General features: G+C 39.2%; 1 protein-coding gene and 1 long non-coding RNA gene across 4 annotated transcripts in view; one reads left to right on the forward strand and one right to left on the reverse strand.

Annotated features, from left to right (window-relative positions):
* The window catches only part of MAPRE2 (microtubule associated protein RP/EB family member 2), a 546,785-nt gene that overhangs the window by 458,623 nt on the left and 72,831 nt on the right, over positions 1-15,331 (forward strand). For all 3 annotated transcript variants that reach the window (XM_053715023.1, XM_053715024.1, XM_053715022.1), the window contains one exon: positions 10,086-10,299. In XM_053715023.1, coding sequence (XP_053570998.1) covers positions 10,086-10,299 — 214 coding nt within the window. The remainder of the gene's footprint in view (positions 1-10,085; positions 10,300-15,331) is intronic.
* Positions 9,966-12,637, reverse strand: LOC128660921 (uncharacterized). The gene is made up of 2 exons (XR_008402593.1): positions 12,433-12,637; positions 9,966-10,726 (listed from the first exon to the last, which is right to left on the reverse strand). It is a non-coding gene; the product is annotated as an uncharacterized LOC128660921 (long non-coding RNA).

Raw genomic sequence — 15,331 nt, forward strand, 5'->3', positions numbered from 1 at the left:
TGTGAATTTAGCAGATTTCCTGCAGCATACATAAGTATGCTGAATATATTCCAGCATCTATGGGGGCAGTAGAAAAATCACATGCTGCAGGGGTAAATTACAGTACTAGGGCAAAATGTACTATGGTTAATTAAAAATAAGTTATAGGGTATATACTATTGAATGTCCTTTCTCTTGTAAGGTGTATCCAGTCCACGGATTCATCCATTACTTGTGGGATATTCTCCTTCCCAACAGGAAGCTGCAAGAGGATCACCCACAGCAGAGCTGTCTATATAGCTCCTCCCCCAACTGCCACCCCCAGTCATTCTCTTGCAGCTCTCGACAAGGGAAGTATCAAGAGAGATGTGGTGAATTAGTGTAGTTTATCTTCAATCAAAAGTTTGTTATTTTTAAACTGTACCGGCGTTGTACTGTTTTTTTACCTCAGGCAGAAATTAGAAGAAGAGTTTTGCCTGAGGTTTTTGATGATCTTAGCAGGTTGCAACTAAGGTCCACTGCTGTTCTCACACATAACTGAAGAGTATGGGGAAACTTCAGCTGGGGGAACGGCCTGCAGAATTAACTGCCCTGAGGTATGTTCAGTATATTTTTTTTCTAGAGGATGATAAGAACTAAAAAATGCTGACAGTGCCTGATATATTTAAGGTAAATGAAACAAAATCAGAGAGGGAGCCTAAACAAATAGACAATAGTTTATTTATTTATTTTTTTAACGATAGAAAACACACGCCTATAAGCTGGGATTCACACACATAGTGACGCGCGATTGGTTTATGCTACACGCCCATGGATTATCACCTACACATTGGACATTGTGAAATCAGAGAGGGAGCTTCAAACAAATAGACATAGCCCTTCATAAAATCAGCTTACGATATGCACAATACAACAATTCAGATAACATTTAAACAGTTTATTGTAGGAGATCATGTCAAAAGGGGTAAGAATATATTAGGAAGAAAGTTGAGGAATTGTATTTAAAGACCGGCGATAAATGATACACGCCCACTAGCCATTACCCACACATATGGAAGTGTGAGATAGGCTAATGACACACACCCACAAGCTGACAGCTTTATATATGATACAAACAAACTAGCTGATGCTTTTAATTAATAAATAAATTAGACTTGCTATTATGAACAAAGGGGAGGAAAGAAATCCTCAGGAAATAAAGAAGTTATTAACCATATAAAATATAAATAAATAGTGCATTCACTTTCATAAAGAGAGATTGCTGAAAATTTAATGAACCAACTATATGAGTGCTGTATTTGTTTTTTTGCTGAAACACTATTGTGCATACTGTATATGTTTTCTTCCGAAATGTTTATGAGATATATTGTAATATCTGCCACATACTTGTTTTGATACTAGCTGTATATGTTAAAGTACATGCATACAATGGGTTATATATTCACATACTGGTATCAAGAAAAGTCAGTTTGTATTGTGAAGGTCACCATAGCAACATTTGCATAAGTAATTGGTAGATTGGGTGTTACCAATGGTTTAATTTATTTGAGGATGTATAAATAGGAGACTTCAGTTTTAGATCAGTATAACTTGCCTGAGGAAACAGAGTGGTAGCTCTGAGAAACGCGTAGCGAATTCTACTGATTTTTATTGTACACTGTTATATCTTTATATAAAGTGTTTTTTATATATATCTGGAGTCTCCTGGATTTTTTATCTGAACATTTTGAATACATTGGACCATCTTTCACCGGAGTGGTATGTGCGCTGGGCCACTTTTAATATACCCAGCTTGCTTCATTAGCACTACAGTGTGCTCTATACTTTGTGAGTATATCTCTGAAGGGTAAAGCTGGTGGGTTCACACTCTGCTTACTAATTCCACACTAGGAGTCGCCCTCTGTATATCTTTTTACTTTTCAGATGATATTTAAGGTAAGCCTGATTGCAGTGATTTAATAAACGACTGGCATCATGCTTGCAGTAAAGGGTAATATTCATATTACTTTCTATTATGGCTTAGTATGTAAAACGTTTGCATATATATAAAGAACGTTTTTTTACTGAGGGTGATAAATCTTTATTTAGGGCCTAGTTTTCCACATGGCTGACTAGATTTCTCCTAGGAGTAGTTATTTATGGCCCTTTCACTTTGAGTGCACGGTGGGAGGGGCCTATTTTCGCGCTCTAATTGCGCAGTTGTTTTTACATTCTGAGACATCCAGCTTCCCTGAAGGAGTCCCCTGACATATTGGACCTCTGTAAGGGGTTTTTGTGCCTACAAAAGTCGTTTTATGGGAAGGTGGGAGCCACAGTAGAGCTGTGGCAGTTTGCTTGTGGCTGTTATAACGGTTTTACCGTTTTTTTTGCTTAGTTTTTGAGCCTGAGGGGTTAATCATCCATTTGCAAGTGGGTGCAATGCTATTTTAGTCTGTTATACACACTGTAAAAATTTCATAAAGTTAACTGCTTTTTTCACTGTTTTGCAGTTTTTGTGTTTGTTTTTTTCCCTTAAAGGCACAGTACCGTTTTATATATTCTGCCTTTTCACATTAATTAAAGTGTTTTCCAAGCTTGCTGGTCTCATTACTAGTCTGTTAAACATGTCTGACATAGAGGAAACTCCTTGTTCATTATGTTTAGAAGCCATTGTGGAACCCCCTCTTAGAATGTGTACCAAATGTACTGATCTTACTATAAGTTATAAAGGCCATATTCTGGCTTTAAAAGATTTATCACCAGAGGAAATTGACAAGGGGGAAGTTATGCCGACTAACTCTCCCCACGTGTCAGAGCCTATAACTCCCGCTCAAGGGACGCCAAGTACATCTAGCGCGCCCATTGCGTATACTTTACAAGACATGGCGGCAGTTATGAATCATACTCTTACAGAAGTATTGTCCAAACTGCCAGGGTTACAAGGAAAGCGAGACAGCTCTGGGGCTAGAACAAATACAGAGCTCTCTGACGCTTTAGTAGCTATGTCTGATATACCCTCACAATGTGCATAACCCGAAGAGGGAGAGCTTCTATCTGTGAGTGATTTTTCTGACTCAGGGAAGACACTTCAACCTGATTCTGATATGTCTTCATTTAAATTTAATCTTGAACACCTCCGCATGTTGCTCAGGGAGGTTTTAGCAACTCTGGATGACTGTGACGCCATTGTAGTCCCAGAGAAATTGTGTAAATTGGATAAATACTATGCAGTGCCTGTTTACACTGATGTTTTTCCAATACCTAAGAGGTTTTCAGAAATTATTACTAAGGAATGGGATAGACCAGGTGTACCGTTCTCTCCCCCTCCTGTTTTTAAAAAGATGTTTCCTATAGATGCCGCTACACGGGACTTGTGGCAAACGGTCCCTAAGGTGGAGGGAACAGTCTCTACCCTAGCGAAGCGTACAACTATCCCTGTCGAGGACAGTTGTGCTTTTCTAGATCCAATGGACAAAAAATTAGAGGGTTACCTTAAGAAAATTTTTATTCAACAAGATTTTATTCTCCAGCCCCTTGCATGCATTGCCCCTGTCACTGCTGCTGTGGCCTTCTGGTTTGAGTCTCTAGAAGAGGCTCTACAGGTAGAAACCCCATTGGATGATATCCTTGACAAGCTTAAAGCTCTTAAGCTAGCCAATTCATTTGTTTCTGACGCCGTTGTTCATTTAACCAAGCTAACGGCTAAAAACTCAGGTTTTGCTATTCAGGCGCGTAGGGCGCTATGGCTTAATTCCTGGTCAGCTGACGTTACTTCAAAGTCTAAGCTTCTCAATATTCCCTTCAAGGGGCAGACCCTATTCAGGCCTGGACTGAAGGAGATCATTTCTGATATTACTGGAGGAAAAGGTCACACCCTTCCTCAGGATAGGTCCAACAAATTAAGGACCAAACAGACTAATTTTCGTTCCTTTCGAAATTTCAAGAGTGGCGCAGCTTCAACTTCCTCTAATACAAAACAAGAGGGAAATTTTGCCCAGTCCAAGCCGGTCTGGAGACCTAACCAGGCTTGGAACAAAGGAAAGCAGGCCAGAAAACCTGCTGCTGCCTCTAAGACAGCATGAAAGATCAGCCCCCGATCCGGAAACGGATCTAGTAAGGGGCAGACTTTCTCTCTTCGCCCAGGCTTGGGCAAGAGATGTCCAGGATCCCTGGGCGTTGGAAATTGTGTCCCAGGGATATCTTCTGGACTTCAAAGCTTCTTCCCCAAAAGGGAGATTTCATCTCTCACAATTATCTGCAAACCAGATAAAGAGAGAGGCATTCTTACATTGTGTTCAAGACCTCCTAGTTATGGGAGTGATCCACCCAGTTCCAAAGGAGGAACAGGGGCAAGGCTTCTATTCAAATCTGTTTGTAGTTCCCAAGAAAGAGGGAACTTTCAGACCAATCTTAGATCTCAAGATCCTAAACAAATTTCTCAGGGTCCCATCCTTCAAGATGGAGACTATTCGAACCATCCTACCTATGATCCAGGAGGGTCAATATATGACTACCGTGGACTTAAAGGATGCTTATCTTCACATTCCGATACACAGAGATCATCATCGGTTTCTCAGGTTCGCCTTCCTAGACAGGCATTACCAGTTTGTGGCTCTTCCCTTTGGGTTAGCTACGGCACCAAGAATCTTTACGAAGGTTCTAGGGTCACTCCTAGCGGTCCTAAGGCCGTGGGGTATAGCAGTAGCCCCTTACCTAGTCGACATTCTGATACAGGTGTCGAATTTTCAAATCGCCAGGTCCCATACGGACATTGTGCTGGCATTCCTGAGGTCTCATGGGTGGAAAGTGAACGAAGAAAAGAGTTCTCTATCCCCTCTCACAAGAGTTTCCTTCCTAGGAACTCTGATAGATTCTATAGAAATGAAGATTTACCTGACAGAGGCCAGGTTGTCAACACTTCTAAATTCCTGCCGTGTTCTTTATTCTACTTCTCGCCCTTCAGTGGCTCAGTGTATGGAAGTAATCGGCTTAATGGTAGCGGCAATGGACATAGTGCCGTTTGCCCGCCTACATCTCAGACCACTGCAACTCTGCATGCTCAGTCAGTGGAATGGGGATTACACAGATTTGTCCCCTCTACTAAATCTGGATCAAGAGACCAGGGATTCTCTTCTCTGGTGGCTATCTCGGGTCCATCTGTCCAAGGGTATGACCTTCCGCAGGCCAGATTGGACAATAGTAACGACAGATGACAGCCTTATGGGCTGGGGTGCAGTCTGGAACTCCCTGAAGGCTCAGGGTTTGTGGACTCAGGAGGAGGCACTCCTTCCGATAAACATTCTGGAACTAAGAGCGATATTCAATGCTCTTCAGGCTTGGCCTCAGCTTGCTGCGGTCAGGTTCATCAGATTTCAGTCGGACAATATCACGACTGTAGCCTACATCAACCATCAAGGGGGAACAAGGAGTTCCCTAGCAATGTTGGAGGTTTCAAGAATAATCCTATGGGCAGAGGTTCACTCTTGCCATCTATCAGCTATCCATATCCCAGGAGTAGAGAACTGGGAGGCGGATTTTCTAAGTCGACAGACTTTTCATCCGGGGGAGTGGGAACTCCATCCGGAGGTGTTTGCACAGTTGATTCAACTTTGGGGCAAACCAGAACTGGATCTCATGGCGTCTCGTCAGAACACCAAGCTTCCTTGTTACGGATCCAGGTCCAGGGATCCCAAGGCAACGCTGATAGATGCTCTAGCAGCGCCTTGGTCCTTCAACCTGGCTTATGTGTTTCCACCGTTTCCTCTGCTCCCTCGTCTGATTGCCAAGATCAAGCAGGAGAGAGCTTCGGTGATTTTGATAGCACCTGCGTGGCCACGCAGGACTTGGTATGCAGATCTGGTGGACATGTCATCCCTTCCACCATGGACTCTGCCGCTGAGGCAGGACCTTCTACTTCAGGGTCCTTTCAACCATCCAAATCTAATTTCTCTGCGTCTGACTGCTTGGAGATTGAACGCTTGATTTTATCAAAACGTGGTTTCTCCGAGTCGGTCATTGATACCTTAATTCAGGCTCGAAAGCCTGTCACCAGGAAAATCTATCATAAGATATGGTGTAAATATCTTCATTGGTGTGAATCCAAGGGTTACTCATGGAATAAAGTCAGGATTCCCAGGATATTATCTTTTCTCCAAGAAGGATTGGAGAAGGGATTGTCAGCTAGTTCCTTAAAGGGACAGATTTCTGCTCTGTCTATTCTTTTGCACAAGCATCTGGCAGATGTTCCAGATGTTCAGGCGTTTTGTCCGGCTTTAGTTAGAATCAAGCCTGTGTTTAAACCTGTTGCTCCGCCATGTAGTTTAAATTTAGTTTTTAAAGTTTTTCAAGGGGTTCCGTTTGAACCTCTGCATTCCATAGATATCAAGCTTTTATCTTGGAAAGTTCTGTTTTTGGTAGCTATCTCTTCGGCTCGAAGAGTTTCAGAGTTATCTGCCTTACAGTGTGATTCCCCTTATCTGATCTTCCATGCAGATAAGGTAGTTTTGCGTACCAAACCTGGGTTTCTTCCTAAGGTGGTATCTAATAAGAATATCAATCAGGAGATTGTTGTTCCGTCACTGTGTCCTAATCCTTCTTCAAAGAAGGAATGTCTATTACATAATCTTGACGTGGTTCGTGCTTTAAAGTTTTATTTACAAGCTACTAAGGATTTTCGTCAAACATCGGTATTGTTTGTTGTCTACTCTGGACAGAGAAGAGGCCAAAAGGCTTCAGCAAATTCTCTTTCTTTTTGGTTAAGAAGTATAATCCGCTTAGCTTATGAGACTGCTGGCCAGCAGCCTCCTGAAAGAATTACAGCTCATTCCACTAGAGCGGTCGCTTCCACATGGGCTTTTAAAAATGAGGCTTCTGTTGAACAGATTTGTAAGGCGGCGACTTGGTCTTTGGTTCATACTTTTTCTAAATTCTACAAATTTGATACTTTTGCTTCTTCGGAGGCTATTTTTGGGAGAAAGGTCTTACAGACAGTGGTGCCTTCCGTTTAAGCGCCTGCCTCGTCCCTCTCTTCATCCGTGTCCTATAGCTTTGGTATTGGTGTCCCACAAGTAATGGATGAATCCGTGGACTGGATACACCTTACAAGAGAAAACAAAATTTATGGTTACCTGATAAATTTATTTCTCTTGTGGTGTATCCAGTCCACGGCCCGCCCTGTCATTTTAAGGCAGGTGTTTTTTTATTTTTAAATTACAGTCACCACTGCACCCTATAGTTTCTCCTTTCTCTTGCTTGTCTTCGATCGAATGACTGGAGGTGGCAGTTGGGGGAGGAGCTATATAGACAGCTCTGCTGTGAGTGATCCTCTTGCAGCTTCCTGTTGGGAAGGAGAATATCCCACAAGTAATGGATGAATCCGTGGACTGGATACATCACAAGAGAAATAAATTTATCAGGTAAGCATAAATTTTGTTTTTATGGATTCTCTTTTCAGCAACGTCTTGGTTAAAATATGTTTATTCATTTTGAAGAGCTCTTTGCTCCCAAGAAGTGCATGTGGTATACATCCATCAGTGCTATTTATATGTTCTGATCTGTTTGTACCTAAAATGAGCTACTTGTTGGTCGGCTGGGAGTTAATCACAAGCACTTCATGTAACCTAGACATAAACACATCACAGAACTATGTGTTTTTGTAACACTCAACCTTGTTGGCCACAGGATTATTCTGTTTCTTGGTCAGGGGAGATGTGTTAATATTCTCATTGATAATGTTATAGCATGTGGTTACACTCTGGGAAAAGTCTTGTTCTTGTTAGGCACTGTAGCTCTATCTATAACTGCTTATTAAGGAACCTTATCCATATCGTACATAGCACAAAATAACTTTCTAATTACACTTATGAAATGTGAAAACATTATTCTGTAATATAGTTTGTTGTTATTATATGATAGTGCTTTTTAATATCTGTCTACAATTTACTTTCAGCTTTGAGCTACATCTCTCAAGAGTCATTAAAAGGAGATTAATGTTAAGATAAAATGAATTGGTAACTTTGTCTGCTCTATGTTTATTTGCAAGCGGAGAGACCATGGTGTGTGCATGGGCAGTATACTCATTCTGTTTGGGGAGTGCTAGCTATAAAAATGTTAGATTACAAGTGGTGCTCTAAATTTTTCTTTTGCTCAGGTGCAAAATTCGCTCAAAGTTATCCTTTAATGCGACGGGTTAGGGTGCGTATTGCAAGTTGAAAAGAAAAGGTGAGCGTGTAAGCGAAAGATGGGGTGTGCTAACCTCAGGACTTCGGATATCACACCAACGTTAACTTCTTCCCATAGACTTCAATTGGTCATGCTGTTTAAAAACTACGCATTAGACCTACAGCGCTAAACTTGAAGGTAGTTATGAATATTTTACATTGTAATGTTAATCACATATAAGAAAACTTTATTTTTAAATATATATATGTATATATATCTATACACAAATATATATATATATATATATATATATATATATGTGTGTGTGTGTGTGTGTGTAAAAATACAAGGAACATTTTCTTTTATGTGAAGAATATTGGAATGTAAAGTATTTCTATTAAAAAACAAAGTAAAACACATTTTAAAATTGAATACAAATGATATTGCATGTTTTAAGGTATTTAACTGAAAAGGACTCAAAATAGGTTTTATATATGTATATACCCACACATACACATATTTAGACACACATGCAGTATATATATATATATATATATATATATATATATATATACAGTATCTCACAAAAGCGAGTACACCCCTCACATTTTTGTAAATATTTTATTATATCTTTTCATGTGACAACACTGAAGAAATTACACTTTGCTACAATGTAAAGTATTGAGTGTACAGATATAACAGTGGAAATGTCCAAATTGGTCCCAATTAGCCATTTTCCCTCCCCGGTGTCATGTGACTCGTTAGTGTTACAAGGTCTCAGGTGTGAATGGGTAGCAGGTGTGTTAAATTTTGTGTTATCGCTCTCACACTCTTTCATATTGGTCACTGGAAGTTCAATATGGCACCTCATGGCAAAGAACTCTCAGAGGATCTGAATAAAAGAATTGTTGCTCTACATAAAGATTGCCTAGGCTTTAAGAAGATTGCCAAGACCCTGAAACTGAGCTGCAGCATGGTAGGCAAGACCATACAGTGGTTTCACAGGACAGGTTCCACTCAGAACAGGCCTCGCCATGGTCGACCAAAGAAGTTGAGTGCATGTGCTCAGCGTCATATCCAGAGGTTGTCTTTGGGAAATAGACGTATGAGTGCTGCCACTCAAAGTGTCATTTCTTCAGTGTTGTCACATGAAAAGATATAATAAAATATTTACAAAAACATTAGGGTGTACTCACTTTTGTGAGATACTGTATATATACATAATAGCCCTTCACAGTTAAATACGTTGTCATATACTATATCCTGTTGAACCCTTATAAAAATGTTCTATTAATATTTATGATTTTTTTTTTATTCAGAAAGTGTATGTACGAGTGTAAAAAGGCCTTCATTTGCTCTAAGACTTAATGCACAATTTCTGTTGGAGCTCAAGCACAACCTTATACTATCAACTAGCTAAATTGCTTATCGTGTCCCGCGCTAACATTAGCGCACCACTTGTAATCTTGCCCATAGTTGGTTAAATCTTACGTGAGCATGATTAAATACGCATAGCTTACTCTTTTATCGCTAGGGTCTTCCCTGCAGTGTTAGAGCTTTACCAAGTAATTGCAAGGTTGATTTGCTCACAAGTGCAAAGCCCAAATGCTAGTCTGTTGGTAGCTGCTCTTGAAGTTGTAATCAGTTTTAACCAGAAATCTGTAAATAACTTGTTTTAATTATTTACATTTCTGTTTTCAAAAAGTATATTCAATGTGTTTTGCCTAAAGCTATCTATTTTCAGAAATAGTATTTGAACAGCAAAAAATGTGCAATACAATTTTAGTACGCAAGCATAGAATGTAAAATGAATTGCAGCAATGTCTTTAATAATATTTAAGGCTATGCAAATTCACAACGTTTTTATTGTATCTGGTGAACAACAAAATTCAAAAGAGAATAGTCTTTAATATCCAGTAACTCCCAAAATCCACTCTATAGTGAATTTGTATTTTTCTGAATTTAAGGTTATTCCAGTGGAAAAACTGGTAAAGGGACGTTTCCAAGACAACCTGGATTTTATTCAGTGGTTCAAAAAGTTCTTTGATGCCAACTATGATGGCAAAGAATATGACCCCATGGAAGCCAGACAAGGACAGGATGTTCTTCCACCTCCTGACCCCGGTGAACAGATCTTCAACCTGCCAAAGAAATCTCATCATGCCAACTCCCCAACAGCAGGTATGGAGAAGTTTAAAGAGAGCGGTTATCTTTACTGCTTGCATTCTGCCATAAGATACTATCTTTATGAAAATATTATCTAGTGATGTTATTGATCAAAACAATTGTAACAAGTCTTTTTTATCGTTAAAATAATTAGTGTGGAAAGAGCTATCTTAATACATTCTTAGATTTATAGCGTTTTACAGTGTGTGGTACCTAGTGGTTCAAAGCAATCTGATTTCAAGAGGTTTTCATAAATGTAGCATGTGCCTGTTAGCTATTAAGCAGAGTATTCCCCTGCAAGCATCTTTTGTCTCCAAATCACATGGAGTTGGCTTGCAATCATCAACCTACATGGTCATTAACTTGCCAATTTCCTTAAGCATAAATAGAGCCTGGGATCTTGCTTGAAGCTTCAACAACCCTAGATAAACTCCAGTGCTGTCTGAAGAAGTAAAATCAGAAAGAGATGGTGTTTAGCTAATACTTATTTTGCACTGACAACGTTTTTTCTGAAACAAAATGTCTAGATGTCACTTACAATATGACGGACTGCGTAGGTAGAAATATTTCATTATTGTGTTATTCTTTGGAGTATGAGTTGCTCTACAAAACTTAAAGGAACAGGAAACGCCAACATTTTGTTTCATGAGTTGGATAGAACATACAATTTTTAATAACTTTTTAATTTACTTCTATTCTCAAAGTTGCTTAATTATCTTGTTATCCTTGGCTGACGGAATAGCATTGTACTACTGGCAGCTATCTGAATACTTCTAGTTAGCCAATCACAAGAGACAAATATGTGCAGGCACCAATCAGCAGCTATTTTCCACTAGTGTAGGATATGTGTGTATTCTTTTTCAACAAAGGATCCTAAGAGAACTAAGCACATTTGAAAATAGAAGCTAATTTAAAAATGTCTTAAAATGACATGGTCTATTTGAATCATGCAAGTTTAATTTTGACTTTCCTATTCCTTTAAGAGAATGTATACCATAGTATAGTATAGAAAGTATAGACATTTTTCTCATAAGAGAGTTGTTTAAATTATTAGTGAGTCTATGCTATGTATTGGCTTTAACTAATATGTTGCCTAAATATTTTACATATTTTTAAAAAAAATTCCAGGGACACTTTGCAGCAGAGCAAACAAGCAGGCTACCATTGTATTGATGACCTACTGTTCAAGGATGGGAGACGAGTGTTGGAAGGGGAGGAGGGAGAGAGGAAGGAGGCAGATGAAAGGAGACAAGTGCAGGAAGGGAAGGAGAATGGGGAAAAGGGAGGAAGAGATGGAGAGAAGGGATAGAGGGGGGAAGTAAGGGAGAGGAGGGAAGGAAGGGAGAGGAGGGGTGAAGGAAGAGAGAGAAGGGAGAAAAGGAAGGGATAGGAGGGTGATAAGGAAGAGAGACAAGTGCAGGAAGGGAAGGCGGTTGGAGAAAATGGAGGAATAGTTGGAGGGAGAAGGGAGGAAGACAAGGAATAGAAGGGGGAATGAAGATAGGGGGAGGTGAAGGAAGAGAGAGGAGGAAGAAAAGGAAGGGGAAGGAGGGAGATAAGGAAAAAAATCAAGTGCTGGGAGGGAAGGAATGAGGGAGAGAGGCAGGAGGCAGATGAAGGGAGACAAGTGCTGGAAGGGAAGGATTATGGAGAGAAGGTAGGAAGAGATAGAGAAAAGGGAAGGAGACAAGGGAAAGGAGGGAGAAAAGGAAGCGAGGGATGGTAGAGAGGGAAGGAGAGAAAGAAGGGGGAGAGGAGGGAGAAGATTAAGAGAAGGGCGGAAGGGAGAGAAGAAGCAAAGTGGAGGAAGATAAGGAGGGAAAGAAAGAAGGGAGAGCGAGGAGGGAAAGAGAAAGTAAGGAGAGATGGGAGAATGGAGGGAAGGTTTGAATGGAGAGAAAAGAGGAAGGGAGAGATGGAAGGGAAGGAGAGGAATATATAAGCATATTTTGATAAAATGCAAATCACACACACACATATATATATATATATATAAATATTTAATGTGATTTTGTAAAATATGCTTACACTAAATATGTGCTGCCTTCAGTAAATATATATTACAATATTGCAAAGGTGTAACTTATGTAAAAAAAATAATTAAGTAGGGAGACAGAAACTAAAGTAAATTGTAGAGTAGCCAGCTACCTTATTTTCCAACATGCGCGAAACTGGCTTCACCTCAAGAAGCAACCTGGGGAGGGACGGAGTGCGTGGTGCTTGAAAACCTAGCTCAGCTGTAGTGTAGGCAGAGCTCAGCTGCCACCCCTTCTTCTTTGCCATTATACACCCAGTAAATTTCTGTCTGACACAAGGGAGGGGAGGGAAAGCTGGTGGGGTGTTTGCTAGGTCAGAAAGCTTGTTGTCTCGGTATTTGCAGAGCGACACTAATGACACCCAACGCTACTAATAGAAATAGTAGTCAGACACATCAGGGGCGGGGTGGGACATGCAGTCCCAAGTCTCTGGGACGATAAAGTTCCAGGACAAAATTTGCTAATTTACCTTTTCGTAAATAAAAAAAACCTAAAACAACTTATGAAAGCTAACGATGTAGTAAATTTAGTGCATCACCTCCATGTCTCTAGGAGGACTGCCGTGCAGCAACAATAATGGCAACATTAAACTTTCATAATTCAAATAGAGCACCCAGTTGTTAACAACTTTCCAGTTCACTTCCATTATCAAACTGTGCACAATCCTTTTATATGCACACTTTCTGAGGTACCAGCTCCTACTGAGCATATGCAAGAATACACAGTAAATATTTATATGCATTTTGTGATTGGCTGCTGGCTGTCACATGTTGCAGAGGGATGGGAAATGTAATTAACTTTTAAATTTATCAGAAAAAAAATCTACTACTGATTTAAAATTCATACTAAATGCTTCTGCGTTTTTTTACTATGCTTTTGTTAATTATCCAATTCTTATGTGTTTAATTGTCTTATAATGGGTGCATTAACACCTTACATCCTATGGCGTCTTTCAGGTCTACCATACCCACAATGCCATATGTGATTTTATTTGTGTCCTTTAAAATACACTCATGCTTAATCAGAAGGCATTATTGTGGTAGACACATGGTGGAAAGGTCATGGGTCAATGACAACTTTGCTAAACCAATCTGGTGAATTAGCTTTTTAAAAACTAAAAATGTCTTGCTATACTGTGAAAAATGAAGGCACTTACTGGCTTCCTGTATCTTAATGGAAATCCCCCAAAATGTTAAACCTTGCATGCACTTACATGCAGCATATTGGAAGCATATAGTTTGTTCCGGTTTTCCACTAAGAGACAGATGAAATCAGGAATTTGGAAAAAAAAATTTTTATTTTTTAAATATTATTATGTGCTGATACATTGATTCATAGTAAAGTAATTGAGTGCTGAGACTCACAAAATATTGTTTTTCTCTGGCAATGAGAAGATGAGCATAAGTGGGATATATGTAGGGAAAACCTATTTATATATTTATCTGTAGTTTATTTTTTACAGAAAATCAAAAAATTTCTTTGCGCATCGTTGACATTATGGGAACGTTACTTTCTAAAATTGTCTACTTGGGTTTTTCTCTGGCTTTTGGATACTGGAATTAAACATTAGTCATACACATTGTTATAGTCTGAGGTTTCAGTTCAGAAAGCCAGTGACTCAAGTTTTATATAAAATACGTATTATATTTTTAGAAATAGCTTTGTGGGATGTTTATCATGGTAAAGGGCATGCCTGACCATCATCTGTAATTGTAATTCTTGTATTACTGATATGAACTGGATTCTTTCCAGACACTAAGTGCCCATCATACAACACTGGTACATATTTTTCTTAAAGACTACGGGAAAGTCTGTAATAATTTTGGCATGTAGAGGTTATTAAATATCCTTTTCACATTGAAATTTACAAGGGCATTTAAAGGAGGTAGAAAATATATTTTTGTTAATGTTCCATAAACAATATTTAAATGAATGGACATCAAACGGGGCATTTTGGCCCTACCATAATATTTGTGGGAAAGTTACCAAATACTGTTTTTCATTTTGTTTGCTCCGTGATTATCTCCCCCAATCGGATCCTGGAGAAAGTAGAAGCGTTGATCGTTCTGGGCACGCTGTGCACTCTATTGACTGTCACTCAAGCATGTGCATGTGCATGTGTGTGGGGTCCCTGAGATCTGGAAGCTAAGCACCTGTAAAAGGAGGAATACAACAATATATTGCAAAGTTGTCTTACTCAGTATTCCGGGACAAATGCTATAAGTAGATATGGCGGCTTTCATGATACGGTCAGCCTTTAAATTGTTTTAAAAATGTACCTACTTCCCATGCTCCAAATCAGCATATATATCACAGCCATTTAGACCCTAATATGACTATATGCTTGTGCACTCAGCCTGTGCATGATTGGCTGCTATGGCTACAGGAAGGGTTTGACATTTTGGAACAATCAACACTTTTGACAATCCAGGTGAACATTTTGAGACCTAGGAAATAATTTTATACATAACCAAAATAGTTAGAGCTTAGAGGTAAAAAGTCGTTGCTACTGGCATTTGGCCATATGGAGGATTGTGGATATATATTACAATAATATACCAATTGTTTTATAGTGTTAGAAGACAATACCGTGTTTTGTCACTTTAGAGAAGTTTATTTTTGGCCTACAACATCCTATGCTTTAGTGTATTTTGTGTTTATATTGTAATTGGCTGACCAAGGGGTTTTACACAATTTATATAATCAGCAATATTGAAAGAGGAAATGAGTTTGTCAGAAGTATCCCTCAGTAAGGAAAACAAATCCTCCTACCAGTTAAATGCTACTGCTGTACATACATGGTTACTGCCGGTACAGAGCCATCTTCTGGTCACTGGCTTCACATATAAAAATACTAATAGAAATACTTGCCGACTTATCATTTTATTATAAAGCTGAGTTTGTCTAAGGAAGAGGCTCTACAAGTGTTTTTTTGTTCTCTGAATAATATCAGAATTAGATTAAAAAGGACTTAAACCAGTGCTCGTCAAATCTGTTTAAAAATTAGGAGC

Source organism: Bombina bombina, chromosome 5, assembly GCF_027579735.1.
Source record: "Bombina bombina isolate aBomBom1 chromosome 5, aBomBom1.pri, whole genome shotgun sequence".
NCBI classification, from domain to species: domain Eukaryota; kingdom Metazoa; phylum Chordata; class Amphibia; order Anura; family Bombinatoridae; genus Bombina; species Bombina bombina.